General features: G+C 35.6%; 1 protein-coding gene and 1 long non-coding RNA gene across 2 annotated transcripts in view; one reads left to right on the forward strand and one right to left on the reverse strand.

Annotated features, from left to right (window-relative positions):
* Window positions 1–998: 998 nt before the first annotated feature.
* LOC132910415 (uncharacterized) overlaps window positions 999–17,225 on the reverse strand; it is a 128,584-nt gene continuing 112,357 nt past the window's right edge. The window contains exon 2 of the long non-coding RNA XR_009658768.1: window positions 999–1,256. This is a non-coding gene — a long non-coding RNA (uncharacterized LOC132910415). The remainder of the gene's footprint in view (window positions 1,257–17,225) is intronic.
* On the forward strand, window positions 5,274–6,527 carry LOC132910488 (peritrophin-1-like). Its single transcript, XM_060966222.1, has 2 exons — window positions 5,274–5,422; window positions 6,037–6,527. The coding sequence occupies exons 1-2, from the start codon at window positions 5,416–5,418 to the stop codon at window positions 6,291–6,293; spliced, it is 264 nt and encodes an 87-aa protein (XP_060822205.1). The 5' UTR covers window positions 5,274–5,415; the 3' UTR covers window positions 6,294–6,527.

Here is a 17,225-nt window from a genome sequence, read left to right on the forward strand (position 1 = left end):
CGTTACGCCCAAAATGTTCGTCGAAGCTTTTCGCTGCCTCTTTCGTGTCACCAACCACCAGTGTCGGTGGCCAGCTTCCCTTCGTTCATAGGAACCAGAGTTAAATTACGACAAGGCGCGTTTAGTTTTTCTTGTTTTATCTGAAATCATTCACTCTCCGAGCTGCACTCTAGATCGCTCGCCAGACTGGCAATATTTTTCTTTTTTTGGAATTGAGAAGTTCTTTTGAAAAGGGAGCCTACAAGCCTATGGTACATGTACACTCCCGTTTAAAAGATTAGTAATTAATTATGTAGAAATTATGTAGAAAGGACACTATAATGTTTTTATTTGTATACACAAACATATTAGTTTTTAATGAAATTTTCGTATATCCTCTGCCGTCTTGAAACTGTGGATTGATCCTAGTTGCGAAAGAAGTATTTCAATTATCTGTTTTTTGTAGAAATTTTCAAATAAGTGTACAAGTCCAAAGAAATGAACGAATGAAATGCAAAACTCTTTGACTAAACTAGTTTTCATCTCCATTCGATAAGAGAAGATTCTTGTTAACGTGTTTCTATACTTACTTAAATGGTTGTTGCATTTAAGCGTTAATTATAGACAATAGAATAAAACGTGTAAAGATAAAATTCGAGCGGGAAATATATGAAAATATGTACGCTCCGTTTAATTTTGTATCGTGAAAGCTAAAGAGCTTTTAAGTAAATAAGTAGGAGAAGTTAGTATTCCTCGATAAGAAACATATAACGAAGAGAACAGATGTTTCATTTATTCAGTGGAATACTGAGGAAGTTATTGAATATTTTTCAAAATTTCATGTTGATGGCGTATATTTTTTCTTTTAAATCGAAGATAGGATAAGAAATTACTATATCTTCCGCCCAATGTAAATTTTATGCGTAATTTTTAAATGCAATATAGGAACAGAAAAAGCCGAGCGATGAACTGAAGAAAAATAAATTGAAAATTGCGAATCACTAAAAGTACTACTGCACGATATAAAGATACTTATAATTACACTTAATTAATTAATAAATGCTATAATGAAGATGGCGATGTACAAATACTTTCCGTAACCATCGTATGTAAATTTCCAGATATTTCTTCTCTCTACAGATTTTCTCCCATTTGAGAATGCCGCGCGTTGTCTTAAGATCCTCAGGAAGAATTTCCAGCGATCAAGTCACATTCTAGTCGGAATGTCTCATTTCTCGAGGTGAACCCAAGTTCCACGTGTCGGTACGAACAATCTGCTGTAACAGTCGAAATGGATCGACATTTGCAAATGATTGAATTTAAATTATGGACACGACGATAGACGAAGACGGGGTTGAAAGTGGTTGGGGGTCAGATTCGGTTCCCCGAACCCACCCCGTAACGAACCGAATTCTTTCCTCGTTACTTCGTACATCTCGTTACGAAGATGGGACGCAGATACGCCGCGATTTTCCGCGATCAAGAATTCCTCGCGTGCTTTCGGACAATAAAGTGTGATTAAATTCGAATTTCAAATGGTACAGAGATCGGGCAGAAACTTAAGGAAGTTGCCACTTTCTTCCCTTTTTACCCTTTTTCTTTTCTCTTTTCCGTCGGATTCGTTTGATCGTCATATCGTCGATTCCTTCTGCTGTAATAGTATTACTCGTTGGCAAATAATTTCGATTAAATCTCAGTTGATAAATCCTTCGTGATATACTATATCGCTGGATTATTAAACTCAGAAAATTGGTCAAAGTTGATTGATTTTATTGATTTATATTACAGTAGAAATATTTATTCTCTTGCAAGATTATTTTAATTCTAATTATTATACGTAATTATAATTAAAAATGAATATTATGTATAATATACGTATAAATGTATAATTAATATATTATACTTGCTACTAATGTTCTGAAATATTTTTCAACAGAATATTCTACATTGAGAACACCAAATGATCGGAATAGAAAATTCGTATCGTAATGTTATTAATAATGAAATTAATATCGTAAATGTTAATAGTAAATTTTCATACTCTTTGTCAATGAACGAACGTCCTCAATCACAATCTTCTGTCTATATTACGTTACAATGTTCTGTAGGAAAAACACTTATTTATATTAAAATTAGCAGCGTAAAGACACGAAGAAATAAATAAAAGTCACTTCATAGTTATTTTATTAGATAAACGAATATGTTTCGTCAGTCTACATACTTATTTATGAAATTTATAATAATTCGAGAATTTAATTTGCTTAGAACGTACTCTGTATGACAATTACACTAGTATAACATGCACTTGCATGCAAAAATATCAGTTCTGTCTGTTCGAATGACGTTTATTGAGATTCTGAAAACAATAATAAAATCTTTAATACGAAGCAAAGAAACGAATAATTTTGAAAGATGTGTATAAAGATGATTTGGTATCTGTAGCTATTTTTCCGCATAAATTTGTAACTTTCAAAACAGGAACACTAGGAAATTTAAGACTACGTTTTTGTTTCGGAAATACGATAGCTTTGCGTTGTACATGCACTTCAAGATTGACGTACAAAATGGATTAAATATCAAAGAACATTATCAACAATCTTATCTGTAGTAGGTGATGTAAGAAAATATTTTTATAAAGTGTCGTCTTATCGATACCATTATCATCAATATCGTTACCTTCAGTTTCCTGATACATTTCTTCTATTACTCTTCAAATTTTGTCAGGATTTCAAAATTTACTGATTGATGATACATGATGCAATTTACATATATTAATTCCACGTAAATCGAACAAGGTTTATCAACGATAATTCATCTGTATATGTTTGTGTATTTATTAAATTTTCGATAATTACATAATGAAATTAAATTAGAAAAGAAACAAAAATAAAATTTTCTCGTTATACGAACTAATTTATGTTAAAACTTTCGCTATGGAAAGGTAGCCGAATAAAAAATTGAATTTCGATCAGCATCTTAAGTTTATGTTTTATAAAATCTCGACAGAACATGGACAAATTACACATTTTTCACGTGCGTTTGCTAATAACTGTCTATTTAATACATTGCGCAGTCTATCATTCATGGTCAACATGCGTGATATTTGTTTTTAAGATGACCTAAATGATGAAATAAATAATTGATAAAAATTTCATTCGACCCAGTAATAGAATAACAAAACAGTTGATCTTGCTTTATAAATTATCGTTGCTGATAAAAGATAAATTATAGTTGTACAATTTGGCTCGATATTTCTATTACGAATTATGTGTATTACTGTATAAAGACAGAAACGAAGAAAAATAATTTATGAAATAGCTTGTATATAATTAGGCGATACCTTTTATTTAATTAAATTTCATTAAATTTATTTGTCTGTTTGTTAGTATAAAATGAATATGAATACCCTTTGTGTATTAATTCATTGATGAATCAAAATTAATATTTCCTTTCTGCTTCAAATATTTCTTTGTTTTGTTCCTTGTATGATATATTTTATTGATGAATATGAATACCCTTTGTGTATTAATTCATTGATGAATCAAAATTAATATTTCCTTTCTGCTTCAAATATTTCTTTGTTTTGTTCCTTGTATGATATATATTTTATTCATATATATAATTATATATTATAGCCTCCATCTATTTAAAGAATTCATATATCTGTATTCATCTTAGTTAACGAATAATATGTAGGAGATATATATCTTTTATTTATAATAAATATCGGTAATAACTAATTGGCAAAAATATTCCGCAAGTTTCAAACAAAATTATTCGCAAATGTATATTATTTTACCTTCACATATATTATTATTATATGAATATACACATTATGATTACAAGTCCACTTCAATCGCGGTATTGTAATTTGCTATTGTTACTTTTACCCTTTATGACGTCTATAATCGTACATTATACACGTATATCGAAAAATCAGGACAAAATTATTATTCTGCTTCGTTAATTATACGTTTCATTTTCGCTGTATAGCCAAACACACGGAATACATTGAAGCTGTCGCGGCGACGAAATATCCGGCTCGCGTATTCGTCAACGGAAAATACATTAAAATCTTTCTTTGAGGTGTCAAAAAGGTTTTCTTGATCGCGCAAAGAAGATGGAATCCATGTTCACGTTGTGCTATATCCAAGATTCAACGCATTCTAGCATGCCGTTTCATCCGTGAGGCTCATTTCCTAGCGACTTTCCTTCGGGCCGTTCAAAAAAAAGAAATCAATATCGGTCTCTTTTCGCGGCGTTTCGTTGGATCTTATTGCCCTTGCCAAAAGCCACGAGTTACGCAAACCTGGTGTGGTGCATAGAGAATATAAGGGAAAAGCTACGTGCGTGTGCCGTTAAGGAGAAACAGAGAGACGAAATGAGGAACCTGGAGCAGTCCGTTGTGTGGAAGCGTTGGCACACACATTTGTATGGTGGGTTGCTCAACAATAGGCATTGTGCACCCGCCATAACCAGGAACCGAACGCGACAGCACCACGCCGGCATTGTCCGAATGTCAGACAAAGTTCTTTCTCTCTCTCTCTCTTGCTCGCTCACTCATCTCACCCCTGTAATTCGTATATATAGACGCATTTCTTGTAACATCTCTCTTTCAATGTTTTCACTCGTCCAAATTTTTGCTTCGTTTCTACACAAATAGTCGTCTGTATCGAAAAGAATGCCTATTCTTAGAGATTTCTTCAGAGTATAGTACGTGATTAATCCGCTTATTAATTCTTTAAATACCCGGTTAACCCCTTAACGTATAATTTCCTTCGACCTAATTGATCGAAGATGCACCGATTTTCTTTCTTCGCTATGTAACAATATATTTGTTTTTTGTTATCCTAACGTTACATCTCCCGGTTTTAATACAACAAGATGTAAAATGCAAGGAGTAGAAAGTGAAGGAAAACAAGTGTTTCGATAAATACGTTTATTGGTACAGAAAAATGTTAGTTTAAATGTTAGTTAACCGCGCCTCACACGAGCATGAATGTTAAAATGCAAGAATATAAACATTACGTTATCATCGATACAATTAAATTCACTAAATCGTGTTGTTTTCCTGATGAAGTGAATTATCGAAAATTGATCTCGTCCTGTTACTTTCTCACGGACAAAATTCCTAAACTAACATTTCGAAACTAACGAATCTTCTTGGAAGTATTTAAAAAAAAGAGATTAATCGCAAATTTATCAGTTTATCTTCGATCTCCGGACGTGGTAACTTACTTATACTTCAATAGCGTTTATCATGGCTTGATTGATAACGAAATCCAACAAAGCAGACAGCCGAATATCGTTTATAGATAGCGACATTTAATTGGTCAATAGAGTATATAAAGCGAATCTGAAATTTGGTCAGGCAAGTTGTATCTACGACAATACAGAGTGTGAACACATAACGTATTATCTTTTTCGAAAAGCAAAATGAAAGGTAAGCTAATTACTTCACTGAATATCTACGAATACCTTGTTGGATGATATGTTAGCAAGAAAGAGAAATTGAAATTCGAATTGTTACGCAAAAATAAATTCGAAATAATCAGAAGAAAATAAAAATAGAATTGTAAAAAGTAAAGTAGAATCTCTGTTATCTGAATTAGTAGGGAGACAAAGTCCCTTGATTATTCTACTTGGTTATTTCAATTGTTATTGAATTTGTAATCAGTCTATTAAATTATCCTAAGATTGCAATCGTTTGTTACACCAACTATGATGTTAGTTCTATACTATATAACTACCTTAGCTGAGCTGTCTTAGTTATACTAACTGTACAGAATTATTACAAAGTACTCTAAAATATTATGTATGTTTTCTTATTACATATTCTTAATGACGCAACGATTAAATTCTTCCGATTCGTATCAATATTAATAGACACGTGACCGCTTTAACAAATACTCAAATAGTCTTGTTTTATAAATGGAGTCTTCCTGTTCTTTGTGTCTCTACCGATTGTAAAATTAATTTTCTGGAAATAATTCCTTCAAAGGTTTGAATCTCGTAGAGGAACGATTTATCAGACTTGTCTTTTGATTTTTTTTTTAGCCGCAATTATCCTTGCACTTGTGGTCTTCGCCGTCTATGTAAGCTCTGATAATTCCGTTAGACTGGACTGTGATACCAATATAACGGTGAACCATACGATGGTTCGACACCCATGCAGCTGCACCACTTACTTCGTTTGTCTGACCGACCCACCAATGCCCATGGAATGTCCTTCTGGTCTTTACTTCAATGAAGAAAAACAAGTTTGCGACTACAAAATTAATGTCGTTTGCAGACCAAAGCCAGGATGTCTTTAAAAATACTAAAAATATTCCAATGCTATGAATTCATAAATATCACGCTATTGTTATTGCAAAGAATTTATAGAAATGAAAAAAAGAACTTCTGCAGTCATTAAATTGTTCGTTTGATGTTTCAAAAACTGTAATTATTATTGCCGACATGCATATTTTTATTTGTTTATTATTCATATAATACGGTGTATACTTCATTATGTAAAAATAGATTTTATATTATATTTGTTCTCCTTATTTATCGCCCATTCATTCCTATCCATATTCGTCCAGTATTTTGATAAAACTTCTATTCTTAGTTAGAAAAGAAATGTACGTACATACACACTCATAAACATGTTTATTAATCGAGTAAATCGTCTAAGCCCGTTAGAGTATTAAAACTTGATTTTCTAATAAACCCATTTCGCCGTACATACCCTTTATTCTTAATCCTTGAACTTCAAATGAAAACAAATAACTCACTTAGAATAACAAAGAAGCGTTTCAAATTGTTCGAACGTTTCTTTCCACCCCGCACACATTCGCTAGCAACTGGCCCAGTTTTTTTTTTTTTTTTTACATGAACTCGCTCGTGAACGTTCGTATAAATCAGTTTCGCGGCAAGAGTGTCGCGGAGCTCTCTCAGTTGCAGCTATTAATCATAACAAGTCGTATGGGCGGGGGTGAAACGTTTCCAAGGCTCAGCTGAACTGCATCGGGTCGGTTGTTGCTCGTTTATTCGCACGGAGGACCGAGACTTTACAATTCAATCTCTTCGCCGACATCTATCGAACTCGCTCGTCCTTTCATGAATAAGTCGGGCCGTTTCCGCGAGCAAGTGGAGGAACGGTTCTCGATTCAACATTATCGGCGCGATCGATGGAAACTGGGCGAAGGAGACGGGCGGAAGGAAGATGAAGACGCGATCAGAGCCGGAAGACGATGAGGAACAGATGAAAAGGGGGCTTACAAGAGGACTTTCGAATTCTCCAGGGATTGGCCGTGTATCGTGTGCAAAACAGGAGAAGGATGGCGAATCAGGGAACGAAGTCGGAAGAAGGTGGAAGAGGGCTGTTACTCTGGAAAGTGGGCAACGGTGAAAAGGAGACGAAACTAGAGAAAGAGAGATCTCATCAGAGCAGCGACACTTAAATTCCCTATTTCGTTTGGCGCTCAATACAGCTGCCAGGAGTTTGTCGCGTTCCTCGCGTACATCGGCGAACGGTACCGAGCTTCTCGGCGTTCTCGTCCGTCAGTTAATGTCGTATTCTCGATGTAAAAAGGAGAACGACCGACCAGAAAGGAAGGAGAAAGAGAACGAACGAAGGAACGAAGCGACCGAACGAATCGAGACTTCTTATCGGTACGAGTCAGCTACCGGTTACCAGCATCGTGCACATTCCTTTACCTTCAAACCGCTCTTTTTCTCGCCGGCTCTGCCTCGTCTCTCGTCTACAGTTTCCCACTACTACTTTACCGTTTTCGCCGATTTCCCGCCTTCCTTTCGCCGCTTTTCGCCATTACTTGACGAAATGAATCCGACCTTAAAGCATGCCACGAGAAATGTTAATGGAACCTATTCTGTGTCGAATTGAAAACCGATTGGATAGTCTAGTTATAAGTTCCGGAATAATCGCGCGATGTCCCTAGTAGGCATTAAGATAGCGAATATATCTAATTTTAATTTATCGTTGATCGTTTGGAAAGCGGCGCAACCCTAGTTTCTCAGAAGTCAAATTAATCTTTTTCAAAATTTCTTAATTTTAGCACTAGAATATATGATCGGTGTTTCTCTTCTCGGAAATAAAGTAAATTATACTTTGTAGGATTTATCAGTTTTTTTCGGTACAATGTAGAGCTTTTATCTTGTCTTAGGAAAAATTAAACGATTGTATTCACTGTAGTTTGAGAGTATTTAAAAATTCCAGCAAATAATTCGGTTAGTTCGCATTAGCCTCGTCTGTCTGAACGCTCGTTGATATTTCATCTGCAAAGTTTCCACTGCTTCGAGAAAATTTCCCAGGGCTTTGAAAGTTCTCAGGTGAATGATCAAAGAATTTGATGTTTCATTTCCATAAGCGATGGTCGAGTCGACAATTTTGCATGTGTATTGTTTGGAATATTATGTCAATGAGAAATGTAAAGCTTCCTTTTCTTATAATCTTTGATGAATAGAATATATCATAACGTAGGTATAAGAGCTTGTAAGTTTATCTAGAAAATACCTCAATCAATTAATTAACATGATTTGAGCTGAATATGAACGTAGATACGTAATTTGTCCTAAGCTTACAAATAATTTTAGAAATACATTTAATTTAGAAATATAAAATGTAGTATTGGAAATATTTTTACATATATTTATTTTTAATACTTGAGCGACGGTTACACGCGTCGGTGAAATTAAATTCCAAATTTTGACTCTGACAACATATCTCGAAATCGTTGTTATTAAAATCGGCAAAGTATTGTTCTATGTACAGAACTACCAATTTCTATTCTATATAATTGCAAAACTCGAACTTGATAATCAGAACCACGAGCAGCAAACACTTTCGAAAACTGAAAGCTTCGGCAATACGCTTACTTTTCAATTATACATCAATACCGTTTGTTCGCATAATGTATGTTCAGTGCGTGACACAGCTTCCTCGTTATTCCATTCACATTTGCATTCAACTACACGAAAAATGTTTTACGATCCGGGTCAGGTTCGTTTAAACCCGTTGCCACAGCTCGAAGTTGTTGCGCCTAGTTGTTTCGTTTAAATCCTTGGAAGTTCTCGTTTCGTTCTTTTTTACCTTTCGTTCTCTGTTTTCTTCTGTCTCGCTTTGTCTGTGGTATATAACAAAGGAAATTCGAAAGGCACGATCGGGTGGTTAATTTATGCTGTCTGTCTTGCTAGGTGGTACGTTCTGTCAAGCTGCTACTCGCGGCAGGAGGTGAGATCAAATTAATAGCCAGACATTTTTCCAACGTAGGGAGCGTACAAGGAACTCGGCAAAGAGGCAAGGCGGAAAAAAGAAAAGGGAACAAGGGAGAAAGGAAAGAATACCGATTATAAAACGCTCAGATGGCGTGCAAAGAACGCGAGGGCCTCCGTTTGCACGAGACACGAGGGAGGCAAGCTCAGGCTTGGCTTGCCCGTAGAGATTGGAGCTTTGTTGCATGTCTCCTTAGACTTGTACATTTATTACACGGCTGGTAATTCTCATTCGACTGGATTATCGTTTTTTAATCGCTCTCTTAGATGGTCTCTTTGTCTGCAGCACTAATTTCCCCATTGAAAGTGTATCTCTGAAAGTGTTCTATAACAAAGACGATTAACGCGATTAATTTTCTGAAGAGAAAATATAAAATTAGATTTTATTAAAAATTTGAACGAAAAACTTGACGAACTGCAACCACAGTTTTCTTCGAGTAGAGTTCGATATGTCATAAAGCTCAAATTTGCTACTCTACGTTCTACTCGTCAAAAGGAATTCGTCAATTCTATCGAGAAGCGATTCAAGAAAACCGTCTCTTGAATCGTCTTCATCGTCTGAAGTTCCTTGAGCGTAAAACCCGGCGTTAGGATTTAAACTAAAACCATGGGAAAAGTTTTTCGAAAACCATTTGAAGAAATTCTTTCGTAGAAAGAGATAACAACCAAAATCTTTCTAGTCATTGAGCAGAATAGGAGGAGAGAGAGATAAGGCTGTGATGTAGTCGCCGGTCATTCTCCGGTATCCCTGAGGAAATCAAATTATCAACACGACCAAGGCCAACTAGTACACGTACTCGTATGATGTAACGAAGGCCGAGCACAGGTGCTGCACTGATATTGGTTTTGCTTCCGAATTTTGTGGACACCTCTTGTAGCCGTAGTCGTACCAGAGGCTTAGCGAGGGCAATTACTCCACTAAATATTCACAAGTTCATTACGAACCGAGTTGAACGCGCGTTCTTCTCTTTATTCCGCCATTCTCGTCTCTTATTTCCATCTCTGTCTGCTTCTCTGTTCTCTCAATTTTTCATCTTTTTCTGTTTCAACGTCTTTGTTACCTAGTATATTCGCAATTCAACGGATTTTGAGTCGTATTTGAACGTTGGATATTTAGTATACTGCGTCTTGCAACTGTAAGACCATTCTAAAACGTTGAATTCTTCTACGTACATTTAAACTTACGAACTTGAAAGTTATAATTTGATTACACAATTGTTTAGGGGAAAATTTTACATTTACATTCAACAAAATTCGTTTTCTCGAATTAGTTATTCAAATTGCCTGATTCGAAGCGCACTTCTAAATATCCGGTGAGTTCAAATGACTTGAACTTGAAGCTGAATGTCTGAGTACGCGTCTGGTTGTACTACTGAAGGGATTAACAAACGCACGAAATTTTCCTATTAATTTACCATTTTTAATTCGCGAGATCAAATGAAACGGAAAGTTTGAGAACGTCGACGGACGAAACAAAAGATAGAATTTCATTCGATTTCTAATGCATATTTTTTCAACGCAATTCGCCCATGGAAACTTAAAAGGGGAGGTGAACGACAGCTTTCAACGTGCAGGTCAGACGCACCGCGGGCTTTCCGACAAAAAGCTCATAAAAATTTAATAGATCGTCCGTTCCGAATGCGACAGCGGGCTTTTTACGGCTTATAAATGCTTCGTTTGACCGAAAACAATTTTCCTCCCGGTTCGAGAGTCGCAGCGGCGCAAACTCGAAACCGGCCAGTTTAGAAACGCTTTCAACGACCAAGCCACTTCTAGCCGACCAGACGAGTAACACGAGTTTTAATTACTCGCCATTGGATTGCCCCCAGGTTTCGGTCGCCTAACGCGATGAACTTCGTAAATAACCGAATCTCTAAAGTTTCGGCGCCCGCGTTTCGTCGCATCACATTTTTCTACGCAGCATTTCCAGTTAATCAATCGACTCGCTTATTTATTTTATATAAAAATTATTTTTATTATAATAATTATTATATATATAATTATTCTAATTTTTTTGATAAGTTAGAATAACTTTCCCATCCATATTAAGTAGATACTAATGCATTTATGTTGTCTGATTGTATCAATTACGTTTGTTACTCAGATAAGTTTTTCTTTACACTGAAGTGGAATCGAACAGTCCGAATACTTTACCAAGAGATTGATTTTTTTTTTCTTTTCTTTAATTAACGTTTAACGTTGCGTCAATTATATCGTTGTTGCGCAAGATTATCGAAAACAATTCGTAAAAAGTATTATACTGCGCGTGAACGCGTTTCCATATTTACATTATATAAGATGGCAGATTAATTTTGCTTCTTTTATCAATTTCATTCATATAATCGGTATCAGTGTCGTTTTATATAACAAATTCCTATTTGTTATATAATTAATAAGAAGCTACGGCAGAGCTTGTCATTACGAGGAATCATGGAATCTATGATATTTTACGATGTTGAAAAATAAAGAAAAATATCATGGAAATAGAGAAACAGACGAAACAAAAGCCTGGCACAATGTACTGTTTGAAAGTTTTTGATTCGACACATAGAGAATAGTATAGCGTTATATAATACTACGCGCAAGGCCAAAGTCGACGATGACACATCGGGGATTGATTTCTGGCATATCGCGTTTTACGTGGATTTTCGAGAGGATCACACGTCAGCTATCCAATTCGACGAGGTCCCCGATTAAAATTCGATCGGTTATCATCAGAATGTCGTGTGATATTCCGGCCGAGTTTTATGTGTGGGACCGATAACAATCCGCTGGATTATTGAAACCCACGCATCGATTGATCGACAGCCACGATATCAGGAATTGCTCTGGCCTACACTAGTGCGCCTACGATTCGTTGGTGTACGTGCCGCTTCCGTGCGCTCAGAAAACCACCGTCGCCGTTCCTCTGTGTTCGCCAGCTTTGAAATTTCCGTGTCTAGACTTTTTAGCTGGCTGGAAAATCTGTTACGGGAAAATGTAAACTTTTTATCGATGAAACATCCATTACTTTTGTCATATTGCAACATGCATCAGAAATAGCAGTTTTTGTGGGAAACGATTTTTAACAACGGGTATGCATTATTATATTCAATGTTATACGCACAATACTGTGGAAAAATATATACGTTTTCGTCTGGATACGAGAATTGAAGGAATTCTCGTTAATATTGAGTATGAAGTAATATTGGGCGATATAAAATATTAAATGTTACTCTCTGGTAGTTTGAATTTGACGAATCGATACCAAATATTACATTTTTTCTTTTTTGTTAAATCGTCGTTGTTCACGTTGTACAAGGGAATGAGAAATTTCTGTTACTAAATGAGTAGACAAGATACTAACAAGATTTTTTACATTTTTTTTTTATATTTTTTTTTAGCGATTGTAATTAGTAATCGGAAAAAAGTTTAAATGACATGTCAATGGACTGTTTAGTACAGTAAAAAATATATTTTGGAAGCATTCAGAAACGGATAGCGTTTATAGTATAATGTATTTATTATGATATATCTGGTACTATATTAATACTAGAAATGATTAAACTCGCAACATTTATGTATCAATTTGTGTCTTGGAATGGATTGAATATACATATATTTCTTTCGTTCTTATTTGCTAGTTTTATAAAAGCTTTGCTCGAAGAAACAAAGTATTTTGTCGATAGCTATAAGAACTGGAATAGTAAATTGATCGACCTTGTGTATTATTGCAAATATTACGTTTGAAATGACAACATAAAGTGATTTCAAAGTAGATTATCAAAATCGTCGCTATCACTTAATCTTATATACGTATCAAATATATCAGATATTATACATGAGATTGTTTATAGAATACACGACAATAAGTGATCCGGCGAATGTAATTCCGTTAAAATTCATTAGAATCGCCGAAGATCTATTTCGACAAGTTTAAAGAGCGACAAAGTGTACAACGAAAAAATGTTGAAGATCGAACGAACTTAAAGGACTTGTCGCTATCAATGCAAAAATTTATATTTGTTTTAAACATGCTTGATAATGCAATAGTTTAAACATTTCAAAGTAAATTAAAGTACACCAAAGTCACATTCCAAGCCCATGTCGGCTGATCTCCGACTTACTTTCTTAACAAAGTGCTATAAATGAGCAGCGAGTGAAACAGCTAATCAAAATAACGTAACAAAGCTGCGTGATCGCTATCAATAATAGTCATCGTGCAATAACGAATGACGCATTAGTTCCTGTTTCTGTGATTTGTGAAATTGTTTCCACGTTACTTCTATTCGGTACAGCTTGACTTCTAAATTGACGGGTTCGCAACGAAAACTCCGCTTTTCCACGTTTGCCTTTTTCCAGAAGAACAGAAGGATACTGCAGTATCTTCGATTTCTTCAAACGTTTTTGAGAAAATATCCACCGTTACATGATTTGAATTTGTATTTACATCGCAGAATACACATGATATATCTATAAAAGCATTTGGTGGTAAAGTGTTCAAGTACTTTCATGAGTCACTGTGATGATAAAAGAATACGTTCCAATTTCAACCAATATAAAATGTTACTTCTCCACTGATCCCACTGCGTCTATTCAAAGCTCTTATATAACCATGAAGGAACGAATGGAACTTACAAGAAACAATGCAAAAGTATATGTAAAAGATATGGAAAGTATTCTACGAGCGAGTTACTATTCGTCGTACCGAATTTGCGCGATGTTCGGAATCGAATGCAACAGCATCTTTACGCGGCCATTCGTAGAATTCATGTAGAATCCGCTGCTTCATAATCCTATCGACGACTTTATGAAGATATTGCACAGATGCAAAAGAAGGCGGCGTGACGGTTGTAAAGGGAGGGGGGGCGTGAGAAAGCTCCTCTCTCTCTCTTTCTCTCTCAAAGTCGATCTGGATTTACGATATTGGTTGCAACACCACCTGAACCCAGACCCTGGGCGACCCAGCTTTAAACCATCTCAAACCGGTTACCTTACTCCGTAAGCACGTTAGATCGGCTTCCTTTATTTATTTCCACGTCTTGTATTTCCCTTTTCCGCCGGGCCGCGTCTCTCCGCCTTTACGAGTGGACTTGTCGGAATAAGTTATGAGTGTCCTTTATAACATCGTTGCATTACTTATCGAAGGAAAATGGCATCTACCGAACCGCGTTTGCGTCAATAAATTCTGCGGATTGCAGGAGAACCGTTTATTCGCGGACCGGTTAGTGCCTTTGCCGAAGCTATCGATTCGAAGAAAAATTCAGCATCAAAATTTACGTCTCACTGAGTCTTAACGACACGCTCCGTACACCGTCGAAAGCCAATTTTCTTGGCTCTCCTTAATGGATTTACTATATTGCTAATCCAGCACAGGTGCAGTCTATTGTTCCATTCCGACTGATAAGAAATACAGGACTTTGGGATGAAATAACTCAGATTTCAAATTTTCACCATATTTATTAGATGATATATTTGTAGTTCTATCGGTTCCGATCGTTCTTCGCAGTACGTTTCGCTCTGTTCAGACGTTTCACTTCTTCCACCTCTTCAGGGCAGATCCGAAACGGTTTCAAAAGTGAACTGGAATGTTCATAAGACGTCGAAGCAAAGCAGAAGGTACTATCAATTAGCGAATACGTGATCGAAAGTCAAGGAACCACAAATATATTATAAAGTGATAGACATATTTGGACGTGACGCAATTTTATAAAATTGTGAGGAAAGAAGATTTAGCTGCAACGCATATTTTCGCACATTAATAATGAGCATATATAAGCCAGGAGAATGTATATTTTTAACACACATTTTTGAAGGGTTGGCAGCAGGGTTCTATAAATTAAAAAATTCGTTAGTTTTACAGTAACATCAATATCAAATACGATTTGAACTTAATCCTTAAGTACGGATATAAAATTGTCATATTTACCTATATACACTTTTACCCGTGCGCATTTTCTAGAAAAATTCGCGATATTTCTATAACAGGTAGGGAAAACTTTCAATAGGTAAATTTATGTACCGATAGATAGCAAGGACAATATAAATGAGATTTTAAATATACGTATCGCAAGCTTGTTGTCGTGGGACGCGTGCGCAAGAGAGGCCTGTTCTCCCTTTTAAGCATATTTTCTATTTTCCACGACGAAAGGGACGCGATAAATAATCGACGCATAAATCTCGTCGCGTGGCGCGGACGTATTCGATCGTTTAAAACGGGAGAGGGCAACCGCGCTATTATTTTCTCCGCACACTCCGCCGACGGATTTTCTCGGGAAAATTCACGGCGCGCCTTTCTTTCCGAAACTCGAAAACTTTCCACTGATCGTTATGAATATTTAACGCTAGAAATGGCTTTCCTCTCGACGGTAATCGACCATCAACTACAGTACCGCGACTCGTGTCTTCGTTTCTTCTGACTTTTAATTCTAGGGATTTGAATACGACACGATTTACAGTAGATTCTTAAAATGTCAATTACTATTGAAAAATATTTAATACTAAACGGCTATCATGCGTGAAGGTTCAGCCAATTTTATGTGTAATACCATCGTGTTGTGGCTTCTAACCGGACCAAACAATAATTTTTCTATTTTTCGTCTAAAATTGAATAGTGAATTCCTAAATGTAGAAAATATAAAATTATGCTGAGATGAAATTTCACCTATGATAGACATAAACGTGATTTGCTTTGTGGATATCCCTTTAGAGTTAATAATAACATTTAAATGAATTACGAATACGCGAGAAACTTCACGCAGAATATATAAATTATAGCGACTAACTTAATTAGACTTAATTATACACTCCGAATTGTATCTTAAAACGAGCACTCACGACGATAACAGGAATATTTTTGCACAAAAGTAACTTTTCTACTGTACATAACGATTTAGGAATTTCTGATTTATGGAAGTCGAATCATGTCGGGATCGTAAAACATTTGAACGTATACGTAGCCATGATTCTACCAAGGTACTGAATAAGCCAAATCAATTTTCAAATTGAACTCTTTCATTACCTGTTTACATAAAAGACTTTTATGGAGGTAAGGAAAAAACGAGCCGAAGTCAAGAGCCAAGGCGGTGTGAATTTCATTAAAAATAGCGAACGGCAAACAGTGCTGGCTGTAGAAGGAGGAGAATGAGAGAGATAATGAATGAATTTATAGTTTTTAATATTTGTTCATTATGCTGTTGCAGAAGGTTGCGCATGGTGAACAGGAGAATGCTGGCGAAGAACATAAACAGCGTTGTTTGCGATAATCTATTATTCTACTTGCTGGTTAAGGGCGTCATTTTCTTACGTGTATACACAAGCTTGGCGTTTCGATTATCTCTAGTGGGCATAAACTTGAAGAAACACAATATACCGTATAATGTGACCATTACATCGCATACCTAGCTAATACATGACATTCTTTCGCGTACAGGAACGTTTTTCAAAAGGTATCTCATTATGCTACGCCGAGGAGCATGAAACACGCTTTGCATAACTGCTGAAGAACTGAACATAACGGCATTTACACTGGCATTTACAATGCTAAATATTAATCTTTGATTAGATTATCATTTTTGAAACTGAACGTTCTATTAGGAAATTCTTGTATGGTGTACATACATATATTTTTAATTTCTTTAGATATATCACAACTTGATATAACTTTAGAAATTAAAATGTATGGAGTATAATTTGAAAAATTTTCGTCCATAAAGAGAAATAAATTTTTACAATCTTCCATTTTTCATTTTAAATTTGTAGCGTGTTTTTCACAGCGTTTTCATTTTTGTGTTAATCAATGATTCAGATTGTCCTCAAATCCAATTTCTTTTTAATCTCAGTTTTTTCTTTTTTTAATATGTGCTTCTACATTTCCTTACTTATTCTACTTTATAAGACCTGAATATCGCGTAAGTAAGTGGAGAAGTTGGAATTCCTATCAGATAAGCGAAATAATTTCACTGATTACAATGAAACGCGATCACACGAAA

This window comes from Bombus pascuorum, chromosome 9, assembly GCF_905332965.1.
Source record: "Bombus pascuorum chromosome 9, iyBomPasc1.1, whole genome shotgun sequence".
Taxonomy (NCBI): domain Eukaryota; kingdom Metazoa; phylum Arthropoda; class Insecta; order Hymenoptera; family Apidae; genus Bombus; species Bombus pascuorum.